The sequence below is a fragment of the Aedes aegypti genome, chromosome 3, assembly GCF_002204515.2.
Source record: "Aedes aegypti strain LVP_AGWG chromosome 3, AaegL5.0 Primary Assembly, whole genome shotgun sequence".
Classification (NCBI taxonomy): domain Eukaryota; kingdom Metazoa; phylum Arthropoda; class Insecta; order Diptera; family Culicidae; genus Aedes; species Aedes aegypti.
In genome coordinates this window covers 293,364,727-293,382,547 of record NC_035109.1, presented here as the reverse complement: position 1 = coordinate 293,382,547, position 17,821 = coordinate 293,364,727, and the positions used below count along the sequence as shown (strand labels likewise).

Genomic DNA, 17,821 nt, shown 5'->3' with positions numbered 1-17,821 from the left:
AGGACTTACTTTTAATCAAAAAATACTACTCATATCAGTTCCCTTCAAATTCAAAATATCTTTCTCCAAAATATACAGGGGAAAAATAATTTTATTATATCTGTAGAATTGTTGCTCCAAAAATAACTTGATTTTTTCCATCAGCCTTCTGATTGATGATGTTTTCGAAAAACAAGCCTTTTTAAAAAATAAAAAATATAAATTGTCGAATTTTCCAGCCAATTTCTAACAATCATTGATTTTGATAATCTCAAAAAATCGATTGTTCCAATCGTTGTCCCGTATTCTTGTGAAATTTAATTATTTTGGAGAATTTTTGTTATCACAACATTGTATAATACTAGTCGAACGATGTGCAGAAAACTTATTGAAATTTCATTGATAAATTCAAGAGATACAGCATGCACAAGGTGTCCACTTTATAAAATGAACAGTCCTTATCAAGTCCCACCTATTCATCGATTTCAAAGCGGCCTATGATGCCATCGACTGCGAAGAGCTTTGGAAGATTATGGACGAGAATGGTTTTCCCGGGAAACTGACTAGACTGATCAAAGCAACGATGAATAGTGTACAGTCCTGTGTGAAGATATCGGGTGCATTATCGGACCCGTTTGAAATACGCAAAGGACTTTGACAAGACGATGGTCTTTCCTGCCTCCTGTTCAATATTGCGCTAGATGGTGTTATGAAACGGACTGGCTTCAACATGCGGGGTACGATCTTCAATAAATCCAGCCAGTTCATCTGCTTTGCTGACGACGTGGACATTGTCCGAAGAACTTTCCAGGAGCTTTCTGAACAGTATACCAGGGTGAAACGGGAAATAGATCGGGTTGGATTGAAGGTAAATACGTCGAAGACGAAATATCTGCTGGCTGGAGGAACCGAGCGCGATAGAACTTGCATTGGCAGACGCGTGATGATCGACGGGGATGAGTTCAAGGTGGTGGACGAATTTGTCTACCTCGGATCATTGATAACGTCGGATATCAGGTATCAGAAGGCCGGCTCCAAAGGCACGTTCCCCACCTGTTGGGAGATTTGTGCCATCGCCATATTTGAGCCTATTTCATCATCTACCCGATGGGAGAGGAAAGGGAAGGGAAAGATGGGAGGAAATAGGAGTGGGGTCCCTTGAAGAGGGAAGATCGCATAAGCGAAATGAGAGCATGTAGCTCCATACCACAATGGGTTCGAACAGCGCGCTAAAAAGGGCACTGCAAAACGCATGAGCGTAAAGAGAGCCTATAGCTCATTACCACAGCGGGTTAAGAATGACAGAATGTCCTGAAGATTCAGGCTTCTGTATTCAGTTTCACTTAATAAGTGTTTACCAAGTAATTGGAATCGCATTTGCGCAAAAACTGGACAGTTACATATCAGGTGATACGAAGTTCCGTAATCGGAGTCACAACTATCACACACAAATGAGTCAGCACGCTGAATAGTTACCATGTGATAGTTGAGTCGGCAGTGGCCTGTCAACGCTCTGACCAAGAGACTGCAATTCTGCTTTGACAGATTTGTTAAATACTTCGCCACGCTTGGAGATGACTCAGTAATGTACAATTTTGTTTGACGACATGACTCCAAACTATTCCAATATTGCTTGTGCTGAGTTGCCGCCCAAGAATTTATCTGAAGCTTCACCAGGGTGTCGACTACCTGGAAAAACCTGGAAAGTCAGGGAATGTCAGGGAATTTAATTTTTGACCTGGAAAGTCAGGGAAAATCAGGGAATTTCACTAGAGGTCAGGGAAAAATGTAATCACTATAACATAAACCAAGTTGATTGTCTGTAATTTAAAACGAATAACGGAAAAAGATGGTAATCCATCTTTCAAAAATGCAGTGCATCATAGAGCAAATGCTTAAATGCATTGTAGAGTGAACTATACTTTACTACTTATACTTATCCTCAAAATCTAAATTTTTCTAAAATGAATAGCATCAACAGTACCGTAAAATCGGGTGTAATTGATCAGAAGGGTGAAATTGATCATCGTATCACACGATTTTATTTATTCGTAATGGAGCACAAATATCAATGTAAGCTGCAGTAAATGAACGTTGTTTGTCGTAACTATTGTCACATTGTGTGTTGTGAAGTTTTTTGCGTTAAAAAATGTTTATTACTATGAAAATAATGTAAAATTTCAAAATCATGCGCGGTGCAGTATTGATAAACACCTATGAACTTCTATTTCTAAGCAAGGATTTGAACATGGTATAAACCTGAAAGTTTGTGAGGATGCTTGAGACACAGACAAACAGACGTCACACTCTCACCATTGTCCATCGACCACATTTTTAACGGTTGATACAAAAATATGGTAGGTGGCCAATCCGCCACCCGCAGCGCTCGCATCGTTTTTGTTCGCGTTTGACGTTTACACACTACCGCCATCTGTTGGTCCGTCGGCCAAACACACTAATTTTGGCATTGGGCGTACATGTCTTCGTGACTATGATTTAGATCGAGATTTGTTCTAAGTGTTACGTCTGTTTGTCTGTGCTTGAGATATATCCCCAAACCAGATTTCATCACCAAAACTCGTAACAATTAGCTCATATGGTTGAAATAATTGAATTTCTGTTAGATATCATTGAATTTCTTAGGAAATTGCATACATTTAGGCGTTTGCCGCGTAATTCTTGAAATTTAACTATTCGTTATTTATATAAATATTGCATTGTTAAGAATTTGACAATCATATTCGGATTCAGGGAGCTCAAATTTATCATGTAGAGTTGTTTTGAAAACTAACAACAATGGCATTGACAAGTGACCAATTTCACCCCGAAATGAGATCCCCTGATCTTTTATTTTCGAGATATTTGTTGACACTAAAATGACATTTGTTAAAAAATTTCGGTACATGAGTCGATGAGGCTCACCTTCGTACTTGTTTTCCTGCATTTAGTTGTTTGGCTTTGTTAACATTATAGAAAACAGACTAGAAAAAACGTGAAAAATTATCAATTTCACCCGAAATTACGGTACTCTTAGAAGTTGGCGTAGACCGCTCCAAAAATATTTAGTTCTAAAGTTTCCTAAATCAACTCGCTGCCTAATTCCGCTTATTTTTCTCAAAATCTTGAGAAAAATGGAGTTAACTTCATGAAATCATGTCAATTTTGACGAGTTTGCTCAATATTTTAGTAAAACTGGTAAAACCATAAATAGAGGAAAAACAATGAAGCATCTCATTTCAGGAGAACAAATCTGCAGAACAGGATATTTACTGTTTTTTTTTCTATCAGGTTGTTACTGGAAATAGTACGTATTAAGATAATATCGCAAAGTGCTCTTATACTGATATTTTTTCATTTGGCTATCTCTTTCAATTTCAATTTTTCCATTTTGCTATATTTCAAATTTCCAAAAAAATTTTAAAATTTCCGGAATTAGAATTCAAACGTTACTTCAAGATTTTTACAGCTTACTAACAAATATGTCCAGTTTGTTTTTTTTTTCTAGGATACTCATGAAATTATCCAGATATTCTTAAGATTCTTCCTCAACCGAAATTCTTATGAAATTCCAGAAAATGCTTGAAAGCTAAAATTTGCGGAATTTGTTTTCAAGGAATATGTGTCTTGACAGTTTGATAGATTACTTGGAGATACTCATAGAAAAATTCTTAGAGGAGTTCCTCCGAGCTTTGCTAAAGATACGACAAACTCAAGAAGAGTATCTGAAAACTTATTATTGGAGCGTTATTCAATCCCAAAATGCATTCTGTTAGAAATGTCTTGATGAATTCTTTAGGGAAAAAATCCGATATGATATGATCCGATCCTAAAATATTAGGTAAAATAAATAACCTGTAACGAACCGTCGTGAAAAGCTGTTGGCAGTATTCTATGAAAAAATGAAAACATTATCCAAAAAAATCTTTGCGGCTCTTGAAAAAAAAATCTTTTGACGTATTCCTGTAATAAACCTAAAAGATTAATAATGATTCATTTTTCAAATTCAGTTATCCTCGGCTAGTGTTCAAAATTTATATAAGTACGACGTGCTGCTTTCATTCACGGTAATGATAGTCACACTAAATGTCTGAAAAACTAGTTCGAAAATGGATCATTGAAGGTAGATTTTGCAAGTGCTCACCGCACAAAACAAAGGCGCCACTGTATATGGAATTTAACATTCTGACAGCATTGCTCTTCTGTCAAACACACAAGGCTACGGTGGCGCTATCTATACTTTCCATAGCGGCCGTTTCAGTTATTTCAATGATCCATTGAGACGAAATAGTATCAGGCAACATGAACACTTTCGTGAAATCTAGTGAATTTTGAATGGCTGACAATCGTTCTGATATGTAAAAGGACTCTTCCTTGATCACACTAACAAGAAAAAACTTCTCTGGTTTCGTTACATTGTACAAAAATTAGATTCTTCCACCAAAAAAAATAAGGAGTTTATGGGAGAAGTGAAGAAAAGTCCCTGAAGAAGTATTTTTTATATGAAGACACGGAGACCGTCTTCAGTTATTTAGCTGGACAGACTGTAACTTAACACTAGACAACGGACAAGCAAGCTCCTGTAGTAGTTTAGTATCCGAGTACTTCTTTTTTTTACAATTTTAAATGTATATTTTGCGCTTGAAAGTTCCAAATGATATGGTCAATACGTGACTCAGAATTTTCTGAGCTTATACTTTGTTGAAGAGCTAGTCCGCTAAGACCACGCAGATCCTAGCGAGGCTAGCCCGTCCACATCCGATTGCAAATCATAAAGAAATACAATACAGTAGATGTCTCCTTCAACTGGGCAGCTAACTGACTGATATCTCAATCAGCAGCTGCAACTCTCTTTATTCAAACCAGGTATCTATTTTTACAATTCAACATCCTACACAAATATTATACCTCACAACAAATCTTCCACACTTTTACCTACGACGACGCATGCTTCCTCAACCGACGATTCTTCTACCTGAGGTGCGACACTACCTCTATTCCAACACTCCTCCTCAGGGTCGCAACCTCTACTCCCGATCGTCTCCTCCTATCTTGGAACTCCTCCTCGTTCCGTACTTCGTACATGCTCCGTCCTCCATCCGAGCTCCTCCTGACTTCGATCCTGTCACACGAGCTCCTTTGACCAGCCAGATGCCATCCAGTGTCCTGTATCGCCTACGTTCCCGATAGATCCCGTCCTCCGTTGCAGCCAATCCATCCAGCCTGATGATCCCGTGCTGCGCCACGCGGCTTATGCGGCCAATCCTCCTCCAGAACGATACATGCTGTAAGAACACGTTCCTGGGCCCATAACCTGTTGAAGAGCTAGTCCGCTAAGACCACGCAGATCCTAGCGAGGCTAGCCCGTCCACATCCGATTGCAAATCATAAAGAAATACAATACAGTAGATGTCTCCTTCAACTGGGCAGCTAACTGACTGATACCTCAATCAGCAGCTGCATCTCTCTTTATTCAAACCAGGTATCTATTTTTACAATTCAACATCCTACACAAATATTATACCTCACAACAAATCTTCCACACTTTTACCTACGACGACGCATGCTTCCTCAACCGACGATTCTTCTACCTGAGGTGCGACACTACCTCTATACCAACATACTTAACTTTTACTGCTATGAATTATGAAGTTAAAAGTAAATAATCAATTATCATATCATCTTGAATAAACGCTCGAGAAAGTTATCTGACATGTGTATTTAAGTAAAAGCTTTTTCTCAGTTTCATACGATCTAAAACATACCAATCCAACAAATCAGCACGGTCTGGAATTTTTCTGGAAAACGACTGGAAGGTCAGGGAAAGTCAGGGAATTTTATTTTCAAAATTGAGTCGACACCCTGTTCACCCAGCACTTCGAAATTGGAATAGCTGGCTCAGGGCCAATGAAGTCATGCGATGCTCCATCGCGAGCTAGCTCATCAGCCAATTCATTTCCAACGATGGAAGAATGGCCAGGTACCCATACAAGAGTTACAGAGTTGACTGAATTCAGTTCCTCAATTTGAGTTCGACATGCGATAACAAGCTTCGACCTTAAGTTGGCCGAAGCGAGAGCTTTTATAGCAACTTGACTATCTGAACAGAAGTATATGACTTTACCCATTACGCGCTGTTGAAGTGCTGATTGCACTCCACACATAAGGGCAAATATTTCCGCCTGAAAAACGGTGCAGTTTCTACCAAGTGGGTAAAACTGATTCAGCCTTAGCTCACGAGAATATACTCCTGCACCAGCTCTACCTTCAAGAAGGGAGCCATCAGTGTAACATACTATATTGTTTGATATACTTCTTTCCAAATAGCCAGACGTCCACTCTTCCGTGAAGGGAATTGTGTGGAAAATGTCCTGTAAGGAAAGTTACAAGCAATTGTGAGATCACTTGGAGCAAGGACAATTTTGTCCCAATTCACCAAAAGTGGAAACAACGAAGTGTGTGTAGATCTACGATTCACTGGATTTTTCTCCAGTAGATCCAGTATCCATAAACGGTAAGAGCAAGAAAGTGCTTCTTGTTTAAGATATATGTGTAGTGGCGCAACGTCGAAAAAGGCCTCGAGCGCTGCTGTGGGAGTTGTAGAGAACGCACCAGACATCGCCATCAAGCACATCCTTTGAAGATGGCCCAATTTTGATTGTATTGTTCTCACTTCGCCCTTTTGCCACCACACAAGACATCCATATGCCAATATTGGTCGAACAACTGTTGTGTAAATCGATTTGATATATTTGGGTTTGAGGCCCCAAGTTTTACCAAAGGTTCGCCGGCATTGACCGAAGGCCATGCAAGCTTTTTTGACTCTGAAATCAATGTGAGGTGTCCATGAAAGTTTGGAATCTAGAATGACTCCGACATACTTTACTTGATCAGTCACGTTAATCTCAGTGCCAAAAAGACGTAAAGGTCGAATTCCATCGCGGTTTCGTCTTTCCGTAAACAGAACAATAGATGTTTTATTCGGGTTAACCGAAAGGCCATATTGGCGACACCAACTCTCGACTACCTGAAGAGCACTTTGCATCAGGTCGAATAGGGTGCTTATGCACATACCAACTATCAGAGCTAGATAGTCGTCGGCAAATCCATATGTTGGAAAACCGCTATTATTGAGTTGCCTCAATAGCGTATCTGCTACGAGATTCCACAAAAGTGGTGACAAGACTCCCTCTTGGGGGCATCCGCAAACACTCAATTTTCGAATCGCTGCTTGACGCAATGTCGAGAAGAGATGTCGGTTTTTGAGCATTTGATGAATCCAATTGGTAATCATTGTAGGTAGCCCATGGTTTCGTGCTGCTTCCAATATGGCATCAAAAGACACGTTATCAAAGGCACCCTCAATATCCAAGAAAACACCCAAGCAGGATTGCTTCTGAGCGAATGCTTTCTCGATATCGTATACAACTTTGTGTAAAAGAGTCACCGTGGACTTTCCAGATTGGTAAGCATGTTGATTCCCATAAAGAGGCATGTTTGCCAAATAAACATCACGGATGTGATGATCGTCCTGTGTGAAGATATCGGGTGCATTATCGGACCCGTTTGAAACACGCAAAGGACTTCGACAAGGCGATGGTCTTTCCTGCCACCTTTTCAATATTGCGCAAGAAGGTGTTATGAAACGGGCTGGCTTCAACATGCGGGGCACGATGTTCAATAAATCCAGCCAGTTCATCTGCTTTGCTGATGACGTGGATATTTTTGGGAGAACGTTCCAAGAGCTTTCTAAACAGTACACCAAGCTGAAACGGGAAGCAGATCGGGATGGATTGAAGATAAATACGACGAAGACGAAATATCTGCTAGCTGGAGGAACCGAGCGCGATGGAGCTCGCATTGGCAGATGCGTGATGATCGACGGGGATGAGTTCAAGGTGGTGGACGAATTTGTCTACCTCGGATCATTGATAATGTCGGATAACAACTGCAGCAGAGAAATTCGAAGACGTATCATTGCCAGAAGTCGTGCTTACTACGGACTCCACAAGACCTTGCGGTCTGGTAAACTTCACTTCCGTACTAAGTGTACCATGTACAAGACGCTGATAAGACCGGTAGTCCTCTACGGGCATGAGACGTGGATAATGCTCGAAGAGGACCTGCAAGCGCTAGGAGTTTTTGAACAACGTGTGCTTAGAACGATCTTCGGCGGAGTATGAACCCAGTATCCAGAAAGTCGCCAAAGCTGGAAGGGTACGATTGGCGGGACACGTTGTGAGAATGCCGGACAACAATCCCGCAAAAATGGTGTTCACCTCAAATCCGGCCGGTACAAGACAAAGGGGAGCGCAACCAGCAAGGTGGTTTGACCAAGTGGAGTAGGATCTTGGAAGTGTGGGACAATCGAGAAATTGGAGGTTAGCAGCCATGGACCGAGTTAGTTGGCGTAACATTGTTGCACAGGTCATGTCTTGAAGGACGTAAAGCCAGCAAAAGAAGAAGAAGTAGAAAAACTGCTTCCATCCGTTGATCTACTACTGGAACACGACGGCAACTACTGGTGCAAGGGAGCATTCCATAGTCCTATCTACTGATACATTACAACCACTGATACCGGCACCCTATAACGATGGAAGAATGGAAAAGTAGGGAAACGGTGTTTTGTCCGTCTCTGGTTCTAGCAAGGGCTATGTACTGCATGGATCAACTGTGACAGATTAAGATTGGAAGATAGAAGCAAGTGAAAGATACAACTACAAAGTATGAGGAAAGGGACAGGCCTGGGATTGAACACATGATATTCCGCTTATGAAGTAGAATCGGTAGTTATTAGACCAGCAAACCCGTCTGATTTGTTCATGGGCCCTTTCCCGGTAAAACACGGAAGACTTTTGGAATATGGTCAATGTTAACTGTTCATTGCTACTCATCCGGGGAAAACAAGGTTAACAGGTTGAGATTTTGCAAAGAATTTTTTTTTTTTTTTTTACAGTACAAATAGTTTGGCCATGAATGTTTCACATTTACTAATTAGGTCCTCTTTCCATGTACGTTTCAGACCCAACCTTCAGAACATGGACCTGCTGAAGCACAACGATTGGATCAACTTTTCCGAGTACGAGTACAGCGACAGCCTGATTCCGAAGACATCGCAAGCGGTGGTCGACATCCAGCAGTTCGCAAACAACAACCTGAACCGTACGATTGAGAATGGCGTCTTCCAGAACCCACGTGCAGCTGCCCTGAAGGCCCGTCGTAACTCCATGAGTGACAACCTGTACGCTCCCTCTTCTATCAGCGGGTACGAAATGGTGGACAAACTAAAACCTTCGACCTTCACCATCCTGGGTCATGGTGTGACGGATCCCCGGTTGTACGATGGATCGTCAATGTACTTGGGCGGATCGGACATTACCAATTCGGCGGAAGCCATGAGTGAGTACGAACGGATGTTGCGGTATCACAAGCTCGATGCAACGAAACCTATTCTCACGGATAAGATCACAACCGGGTCCAATTTTAGGTGAGTAATTCGTTAGTTTCCTCACAAACAGTTATTAACGTTTTGAACTTTCCATTTTAGAGTTCCCGAAGGACGCCAACACAAGAAGCCTGCCTTTACAATCATCAACGAAAGCCTGCCCAAATCGAACTCGTTCGACACCTCCACGGGACCGTTCCTGCCTTACTCAGCCAAACAACAGCTGCCTACGACCAGAATCCTATCTGCCAGCTCTGTTGGACATAGTGCCTTCCTCAATACCCGCGGCCGTCAGTTGAGCATGACGTCCGACGATCCGTTTCTAGCGTACCAACGTCGATTCAGTAACGCTTCACAGGTTTCACCTACGTCCACAGGGAAACGTCGAAAGTCCGTTTCGAAGAAAAGCGCCGGTCACGGCAAAAAGTCCAAAAGTAAAACCGCCACCGCTAACGTACCGAATCCCAACCGAAAGCAGAGAGGAGTGCTAGGTATATTCAACCGAGCGACTCCTTCACCTACCAAACAACCGAACCATGTCAAAAGTGCCAAACTAGAAGTTATCGCAGCTTCCGATGACGGACAATCGTCAACCACGCCGACTGAAACGACCGATATGATCGAAATCCCCGAGCATCAGCTACGAAACTTGAAGATGTTCTCCTACAAACCATTTGCTTTACGGCCGACGCTCTCTCCTGTGCAAGACAAGAGTTCTATGGAAAACTCGCAAATCGACTTGAAGGATACTTCGCCAGCCAAAGAGAAGGGTGGATATTTACGAACCCCAGTGTTCAACATCCGTGGTTTGCTGTCTCCTGGGAAGTTCAAAAGCAAAGGTGAATCACCCACTAGACCCGAAAAGACAGGTCTGTCATCTGTGGGTGCAGCAATGAATGCAGCCATGGCTGCCGCAGCTGTAGGAGACGTTAAGCGAGCGGATAGCAAAGAACGTCAAGAACCACCGAAGCGAAGGGGATTCAATCTAGCCAGAGCCATCATTGACTATGGCAAGAAATCCGATCAAGAAGAGGAGAAAAAGGCAAAACCAGAACCTCCGAAACCGAAACCGGAAGTTAAGCGGGACGGACGGCGGAAAGATTCGGAAGGCAATCGTGTGAAAGACAAGAAGGAAAGTCCAAAGAAGGCGACTCCCAAGAAGAAAGCGAAGACGAAAACCACGGCGAAGAAAGGCGGCGCCAAAGACGATTACGATGATTACTACTACGAGGAAGACGAAAAACCAAAGCGTGGGATGTTGAGAGGGGCGTTGAACCTAGCGTCGAGCTTGAGAGGTGGCAGTAAGAAAGGAACGACGAAAGAACCCCCAAAAGCCAGTCGGGTAGCGAGTGCAAAACGAGGAGGCCAGAAAAGTGCAACGATGGGTGCAGGAAGTAGGGCATCCGCAGGAGTCAAGAGTGGTAAAGCAAACGAAAGAACTAGCCAGCGTGCTGGAGATAATAGTGGGAAGGCGATGCCCAAGGCAACTCCAAAATCGGCATCTGGTCCCAAGGGAAAACCGTTGAGGCGAAGCAGTTCGACTAGCGCCCTGAATGTAGATAGCGTTAAGAAATTGAATCGATTGTACGAGAAGAATGCAAAGGCGGGCGATCGCAACGGGAAAATGCTGAAGGGAGACAAGAAAACCCGACAATCATCCGACAGTCTGCTGAAGAAGTCTGACAGTAGAGGAGAACTGAAACAAAAGACTGGAATCAAATCGGCTACGGAGAAGGAAATCGTGAAACGGGACTCGGAAAAGTCCTTGAAGAAGAGTGATAGCAACAAATCCATACTAAAATTGGGCAAGAAGAGTGACTCGAAGGGGTCCCTGCACGGCAAACGATCCGATTCGAAGACCAGTCTCCATCAGACTGAAGCAATGGCATCGATGGCAGCAGGCTCGGTAGCGGCGGCCATGGAGTTTGCAGGTAACAGCGGAGGGCCCAAATCGGATGCAGAGTCGCTGAAAGCTGCTCTGAATACGTTGAATGAGGCGACCGCTGATAGCGGAATGAGATCCACCAAGGTTACGCCCACTCCCCATAGGAAGCTGCAAAGTAAAGGATCCTTGTTAAGTTTACTAAGCATGAAAAGCACTACCCGTAAAGCGCACGATGTCGAGGCTGGAATGGGAGATTCCGGAGGAAAGGATTCACGTCCCGGTACGGCACAAACAGGTGTAGGCCGGTTGAAGTCAGCATCCGTGAGAAACATGTCCGCGAAACCGGGTACTCCTACCGGAACAGAAGGGGAGTTTGGATCGCAAGGCAGCATTCGAGAGAAGCCAGGCAGTACCAAACCTCAGCGGAGGGGTATGCTGAGTAAAACCAATAGTTCAATTTCAATGAAGAGCATCGTCCATGCTCGATCGTTTATCAACATTCGGCCATCGTCGAAGACCGATGATATGAAGAAGATCGATTCGATGCCTCAGATGAGCAAAGTGCAGGAAGGATCCCAAGAGCAAGACGATGCCGACGAAGGATTGACCATGGCAATGAGAGGAGGAGGAGGAGGAGGAACCATGACGACGGCCTCAGCAACGCATACGATGACAGTGGCCGGAGTGGGAGAGGGTGAGAAAGTTTCCAACGAGTACAACGAACAGCGAGCTAAAGGACAATCGCCGGAAACGGGTGCCGGACAGGGCGGCGGCAGTTCGAAGATGATGGGAAATGAATCAAGTGCCAACACCGACTCGATGATGATGCAGCGACATCAGGGCGAGGAGGATAACAGGTGAGTTTGGAATGGATTGTGCGGTGACTGATGATATATTTTGGCAGCTCGTCGCTTCCGGTTGAGTTGATGTCTCTTTTCTAAAAAGGCGGAGCTTATCTCCATCTCCTCGGTACATTGACCGATAAGGAGTGTATAGAGTTGATGAGGGGACTTCTACAGCAGATAAGTAACAAAAAGATTAGGCATGTAGGAGGGAATACTCTTATGCGCACACTTACATGGAGAACAGAATATATCATTTATAATCGGCTCATAGAAGCACTTTTCTCATTTGGACTTTGACGCCAACATGTTTTTTCATCGCAACATTCTCGGTTGAAGTTCGTTTGTTAAAATCTCAACAAAAGTGATGTTTGATGTCAGCGGTACCTAAATGTGCTGCTGAGCATGAGCATGATATGATTGACCGCCAGGAGTTGCTTATTACAAGAACAGCTGTACTTCCACAGGGAATCAATTAACGATATTTAGGCTGTGAACCGTTTCACTGATTCGTTTAACTTTTAGTTAAAATTTGACAGTTTGATAGTTATTTCCCTACTCTAGAGCATGGTTAAACTTGACAGTTCAAAAGTTATTTTCTGCTCCCGGTATTTTGAAGATGCTGTCAACTTTGTTCTGAAATACTACTCGACTGTCAAAACTCAAATGGGTCGAACGCGAAGTTTAATTTAATCATTTGAGGGGAAAATAACTATCGAAATGTCAAATTTTAACTAAAAGTTAAACGAATCAGTGAAACGGTTTACAGCCTTAGGATCAATAGCATCCTCAATGTGTAAATACTGGTGTTCTCATTATTATGAACAGGTTTCCTATTAAGCGCATTCCTATAACGCGCATTCCTATTACAGTCCGGTCTTCTATAAGACGCTGCAATCCACTTTCCTATCACGACAATTTCTCAACCGATTTTAATAGAATGTAGCTGATTTTTTGTTTATGACTGTTATGGGATAAATCATTGAATATTCAATCATATAAGTCTTAACATGATTAACGCTAATATAACGTTGCCCGCTAACATAACATGATTTTTTTAGTGTGTAACAAATTATCAGATTGCTTAGTAAACCCGGCATTACAACATTGCACTAATTTGACCGAAAGCCAACATTGATTGCATTACGTATGTATCTTTGAACTAATTCAATAACTGTCAAGCCATGATACAGTCAACCCTTCATGAGTCAATATTGAAGGGACCATCGACTCATAGAAATATCGAGTCATGGAACAGCAATGCTATGGAAAGCTGCTTGAAGGGACCATCATAGTTACCACGAAATTTGATTTTTAGTATGGTTCCATGAGTCGATATCCAGTAATGGAACATCGACTCATGGAGGTTTAACGGTACACTTATTCGCATCATCAATGTTTGCAACATTACTGTAATTCAACAATGCCCTTCCCATTTTGGATTAATATAGTGATATTTTATAGAGATGGTCGGGTCTCGGGTAACTTGCAACAAAAATTATTTATTATTTTCATGAAGAAAATAAAACTATAATAAAATAATAATGCCTTTTCATGTATTTTCGATGACAAACGGTAAGAAATATCAAACAATTGAGATCAAAATTGCTGTTGCAAGTTACTTTTATATTGTCAATTTGTACAATACTAAGTACTATACCTGATAGCAAGTGCCTCGAATGACATATTTCTACTGTTTGTGTGGTACGAGGAACGTTTTTCAGCATCAATTTCATACAATCCAACGTGTAATATAATTTTCACCTCCAGCAAACCAACCAACAAAGAAACAATACCCAAACCCTCGTCAAAATCTTCTGTTGTATGTATATCTAAAGTCAATAAATGGCGGAATAAATTATAATAATTCAACTCAATCCAGAACGAAATGACAATTCGGTTACATGTTGAAGTGTAGCAAGTTTCGCCCATGTTGAAAGTTCCCCGTTGGCGGTACGTCAAAGAAGCACACTGTTCCTCCGTTGTGAAAAGAAGAAGCCTAGCCTTGTGGTTGCTAGAACTCACGGTAGACACAACAAGGTATGCTACTCCCACGTGTAAACAACGATTTTCAATATAAACATGAGTCGTCATTCGTATCGCCAAGCATGGGGCTAGAACAGGGCTGCCCAACGTACGGCCCGCGTACCTCATTTTGTGCGGCCCGCGGAGGGTTCGAAGATTCTTCTCATTTTTGGCCCGAAATTAGAACATACTAAGTCTATTTAATTTTCAATTTATTTTTAACTGAAAATTTCAGCAAAGTAATTATTTAAATTGTTTTGTTTTTCAGGCTTCTAAGATACTTAGAAACTTGATTTATTCAAATTCTTAATCTCAAATTTTAGGTGTTTCAACAATGTTTCTACCATGACTTTCTTCGACATTCATCCTTGACAGGATTATAAGAAAGGCAGGCTTTTTACAAAATCTTGAACAGGATTTTTCAAAAATTCTGGACACGACTTGCTCGGATAACATTAACAAGATTCTCACAGAATTCTTACCAGGATTCCTTAGCCATAATTTTCAACGAATACATAATTTTATTAAAATCCGGGGCAAGATTACAACGTAACTTTATGTAACATTTTGCCAGAAAACTAAACGAATTTATAATAAAATTATGAGCAAGTTTGTTTTGAAATAATTTTAGGCATTTTTAAATATATCTAGGTCGCATTCCAAAATTATTATTGAGTGAGATTCCTAAGGAATCCTAGCCACGAAAGTTGTAAAATCATGGACATACTGACTAAAATTTTCGTAAACGCTTGAACTGGATTCTAGCACATTCCAGCTTATGCTAATAATATTAGGTCGGATTCTGACAGAATTCGGAGTACGATTCTAAAACATCCTGGATGTTATTCTCACTGGATTCAAAATTTGTGGGGTAAATTCTTCAAAATATTCAGGACTAGATTATTATATAATTTTCGGCAGACTTCATGGGAATACTTGTACGTTTAAAAATGTGGCCCGCGACACAAAATTATTCCTGCGATGTGGCCCGCAGTTCAAAAAGGTTGGGCAGGCCTGGGCTAGAAGGACAGTAAAAGAGAGCAGGCTTTGCTTTCTCTTGTACTCGTTCGAGATTTTTTTCATCGTGGCTAGAACTATGACATATATTACTAAGTACGATTCGAGGGATCGAAGCAACCCGATCCAGTAGAAGGACGAATCGGTCTTAAACCGTTCTAGTTACTGTCAAAAGCTAACTACAAACGCTATGCGAAAACATCTGCTGGTGGCAGTGCGCATCGTACCTTCGTGCTGTGCGTACACGAATTCTCTCTGCTCTTGGAAGTTTTCTTAAAAACTACCTAAAGCAATAAAACAGTACTTTTCAGTGCTTAAATTAAAAACGGTACTTTTCAGTGCTACTAAAACAGTACTTTTCAGTACAATTTTTCTACTATTGATCCCTTTACGATCCTTGTTTGGACCCGTGCCTTCGATTTTTCGTTGGACCCGTTGGCGAAAGTAATCCTTCTTGGACACCGTCTTGGGAAAAAACCTCTCGAAGGTCACGTCTTCTTTGATTTGTTAACTAAACATGGTAACAACAACTAACAAAAGGAAGGGTGAATCTCTGAATTCACAACTTCCTTCAAAAAAAGTGGGATTTAAAACTGTCACTAAACGTGGCAAGAATGGAAGAAAGGACGCTTCCCCGGAATGCGAACTTTCTTCCAAGGCTGAAATGAATAATTGTATCGAGATGAGTAATCAGTTAGATGCTCTAGACAAATTTTCCGAACAACAAATCGAAGCAGCTTCTAGGCCAGGCTCTTTGATTCAAGTGAGGAAGCAAAGAGTGCCGTCTATCGTGGTCAGTTGTTCCGAATTTGGGGGATTTAGGCAGGAGATACTTACTTACTTATTTGGATTTACATCAATTATCTTGATAAAGCCTCGCCAACAATATTTCGCCAATTCCCTCGGTTCATGGCCGCTTCTCTCCATCCTCGACTGTGACCCACGCTCTCCAGGTCCTGGTGCACCTGGTCAATCCACCTAGCTCGCTGCGCCCCACGCCTTCTTGTTCCGACCGGATTCGTGGCGAACACCATCTTTACAGGGTTGTTGTCCGGCATTCTTGCAACATGCCCTGCCCAGCGTATCCTTCCAGCTTTAGCTACCTTCACGATACTGGGTTCGCCGTAGAGTTGAGCGAGCTCGTGGTTCATCCTTCGCCGCCACACGCCGTTCTCCTGCACGCCGCCGAAGATCGTCCTTAGCACTCGGCGTTCGAAAACCCCAAGAGCTTGCAAGTCCTCCTCGAGCATAGTCCACGCCTCATGCCCATAGAGGACTACCGGTCTTATGAGCGTTTTGTACATCATGCATTTGGTGCGGGGGTGAATCTTTCTTGGAGCCCATAGTAGGCACGACTTCCGCTGATGATGCGCCTTCGTATTTCCCGACTAACATTGTTGTCAGCCGTCAACAAGGATCCGAGGTAGACGAACTCGTCCACCACCTCGAAGGTATCCCCGTCTATCGTAACACTGCTTCCTAGGCGGGTCCTGTCGCGCTCAGTTCCGCCAACCAGCATGTACTTTGTTTTCGACGCATTCACCATTAGCCCGACTTTTGTTGCTTCGCGTTTCAGGCGGGTGAACAAATCTGCCACCGTTTCAAATTTTCTCCCAATAATATCCATGTCGTCCGCGAAGCAAACAAATTGTCCGGATCTCGTGAAAATCGTGCCTCGACTGTTAAGTCCGGCTCTCCGCATGACACCTTCAAGCGCAATATTGAACAACAGGCACGAAAGTCCGTCGCCCTGTCGTAGTCCCCGCCGAGACTCGAACGAACTGGAGTGTTCGCCCGAGATCTTCACGCAGTTTTGCACACCGTCCATCGTTGCTCTGATCAATCTTGTGAGCTTCCCGGGAAAGCTGTTCTCGTCCATGATTTTCCATAGCTCTATGCGGTCGATACTATCGTATGCCGCCTTAAAATCGATGAACAAATGGTGCGTAGGGACCTGGTACTCACGGCATTTCTGGAGGATTTGCCGCACGGAAAAGATCTGGTCCGTTGTCGAGCGGCCGTCGATGAAACCTGCTTGATAACTTCCCACGAACTCGTTTGCTATAGGTGATAGACGACGGAAGAGAATCTGGGATAGCACTTTATAGGCGGCGTTTAGGATGGTGATTGCACGATAATTTTCACACTCCAGTTTGTCGCCCTTTTTGTAGATAGGGCATATAACGCCTTGCTTCCACTCCTCCGGTAGCTGTTCCGTTTCCCAGATTCTGACTATCAGCCGATGCAGACAAGCGGCCAACCTGTCCGGGCCCATCTTGATGAGTTCGGCTCCGATACCATCCTTGCCAGCGGCTTTGTTGTTCTTGAGCTGTTGAATGGCATCCTTAACTTCCCCCATCGTGGGAGCTGGTTGATTTCCGCTGTCCGCCGTGCTGACGTAGCCATCGCCTTCGCTGTCCTGACCTTCTGTGCCTGTGTTCTCTGCGCCATTCAGGTGTTCATCGTAGTGCTGCTTCCACCTTTCGATCACCTCGCGTCCGTCCGTCAAGATGCTCCCATCCTTATCCCGGCACATCTCAGCTCGCGGCACGAAGCCTTTGCGGGATGTGTTGAGCTTCTGATAGAACTTCCGCGTTTCTTGAGAACGGTACAGCAACTCCATCTCTTGGC

General features: G+C 42.9%; 1 protein-coding gene across 1 annotated transcript in view; it reads left to right on the top strand.

The window, feature by feature from the left end:
* LOC5577412 (protein stum) overlaps positions 1-17,821 on the top strand; it is a 218,157-nt gene that overhangs the window by 117,543 nt on the left and 82,793 nt on the right. Inside the window, exons 4-5 of the mRNA XM_021852101.1 lie at positions 8,999-9,463; positions 9,524-12,163. Of these exons, the coding sequence (XP_021707793.1) occupies positions 8,999-9,463; positions 9,524-12,163 (3,105 nt within the window). The remainder of the gene's footprint in view (positions 1-8,998; positions 9,464-9,523; positions 12,164-17,821) is intronic.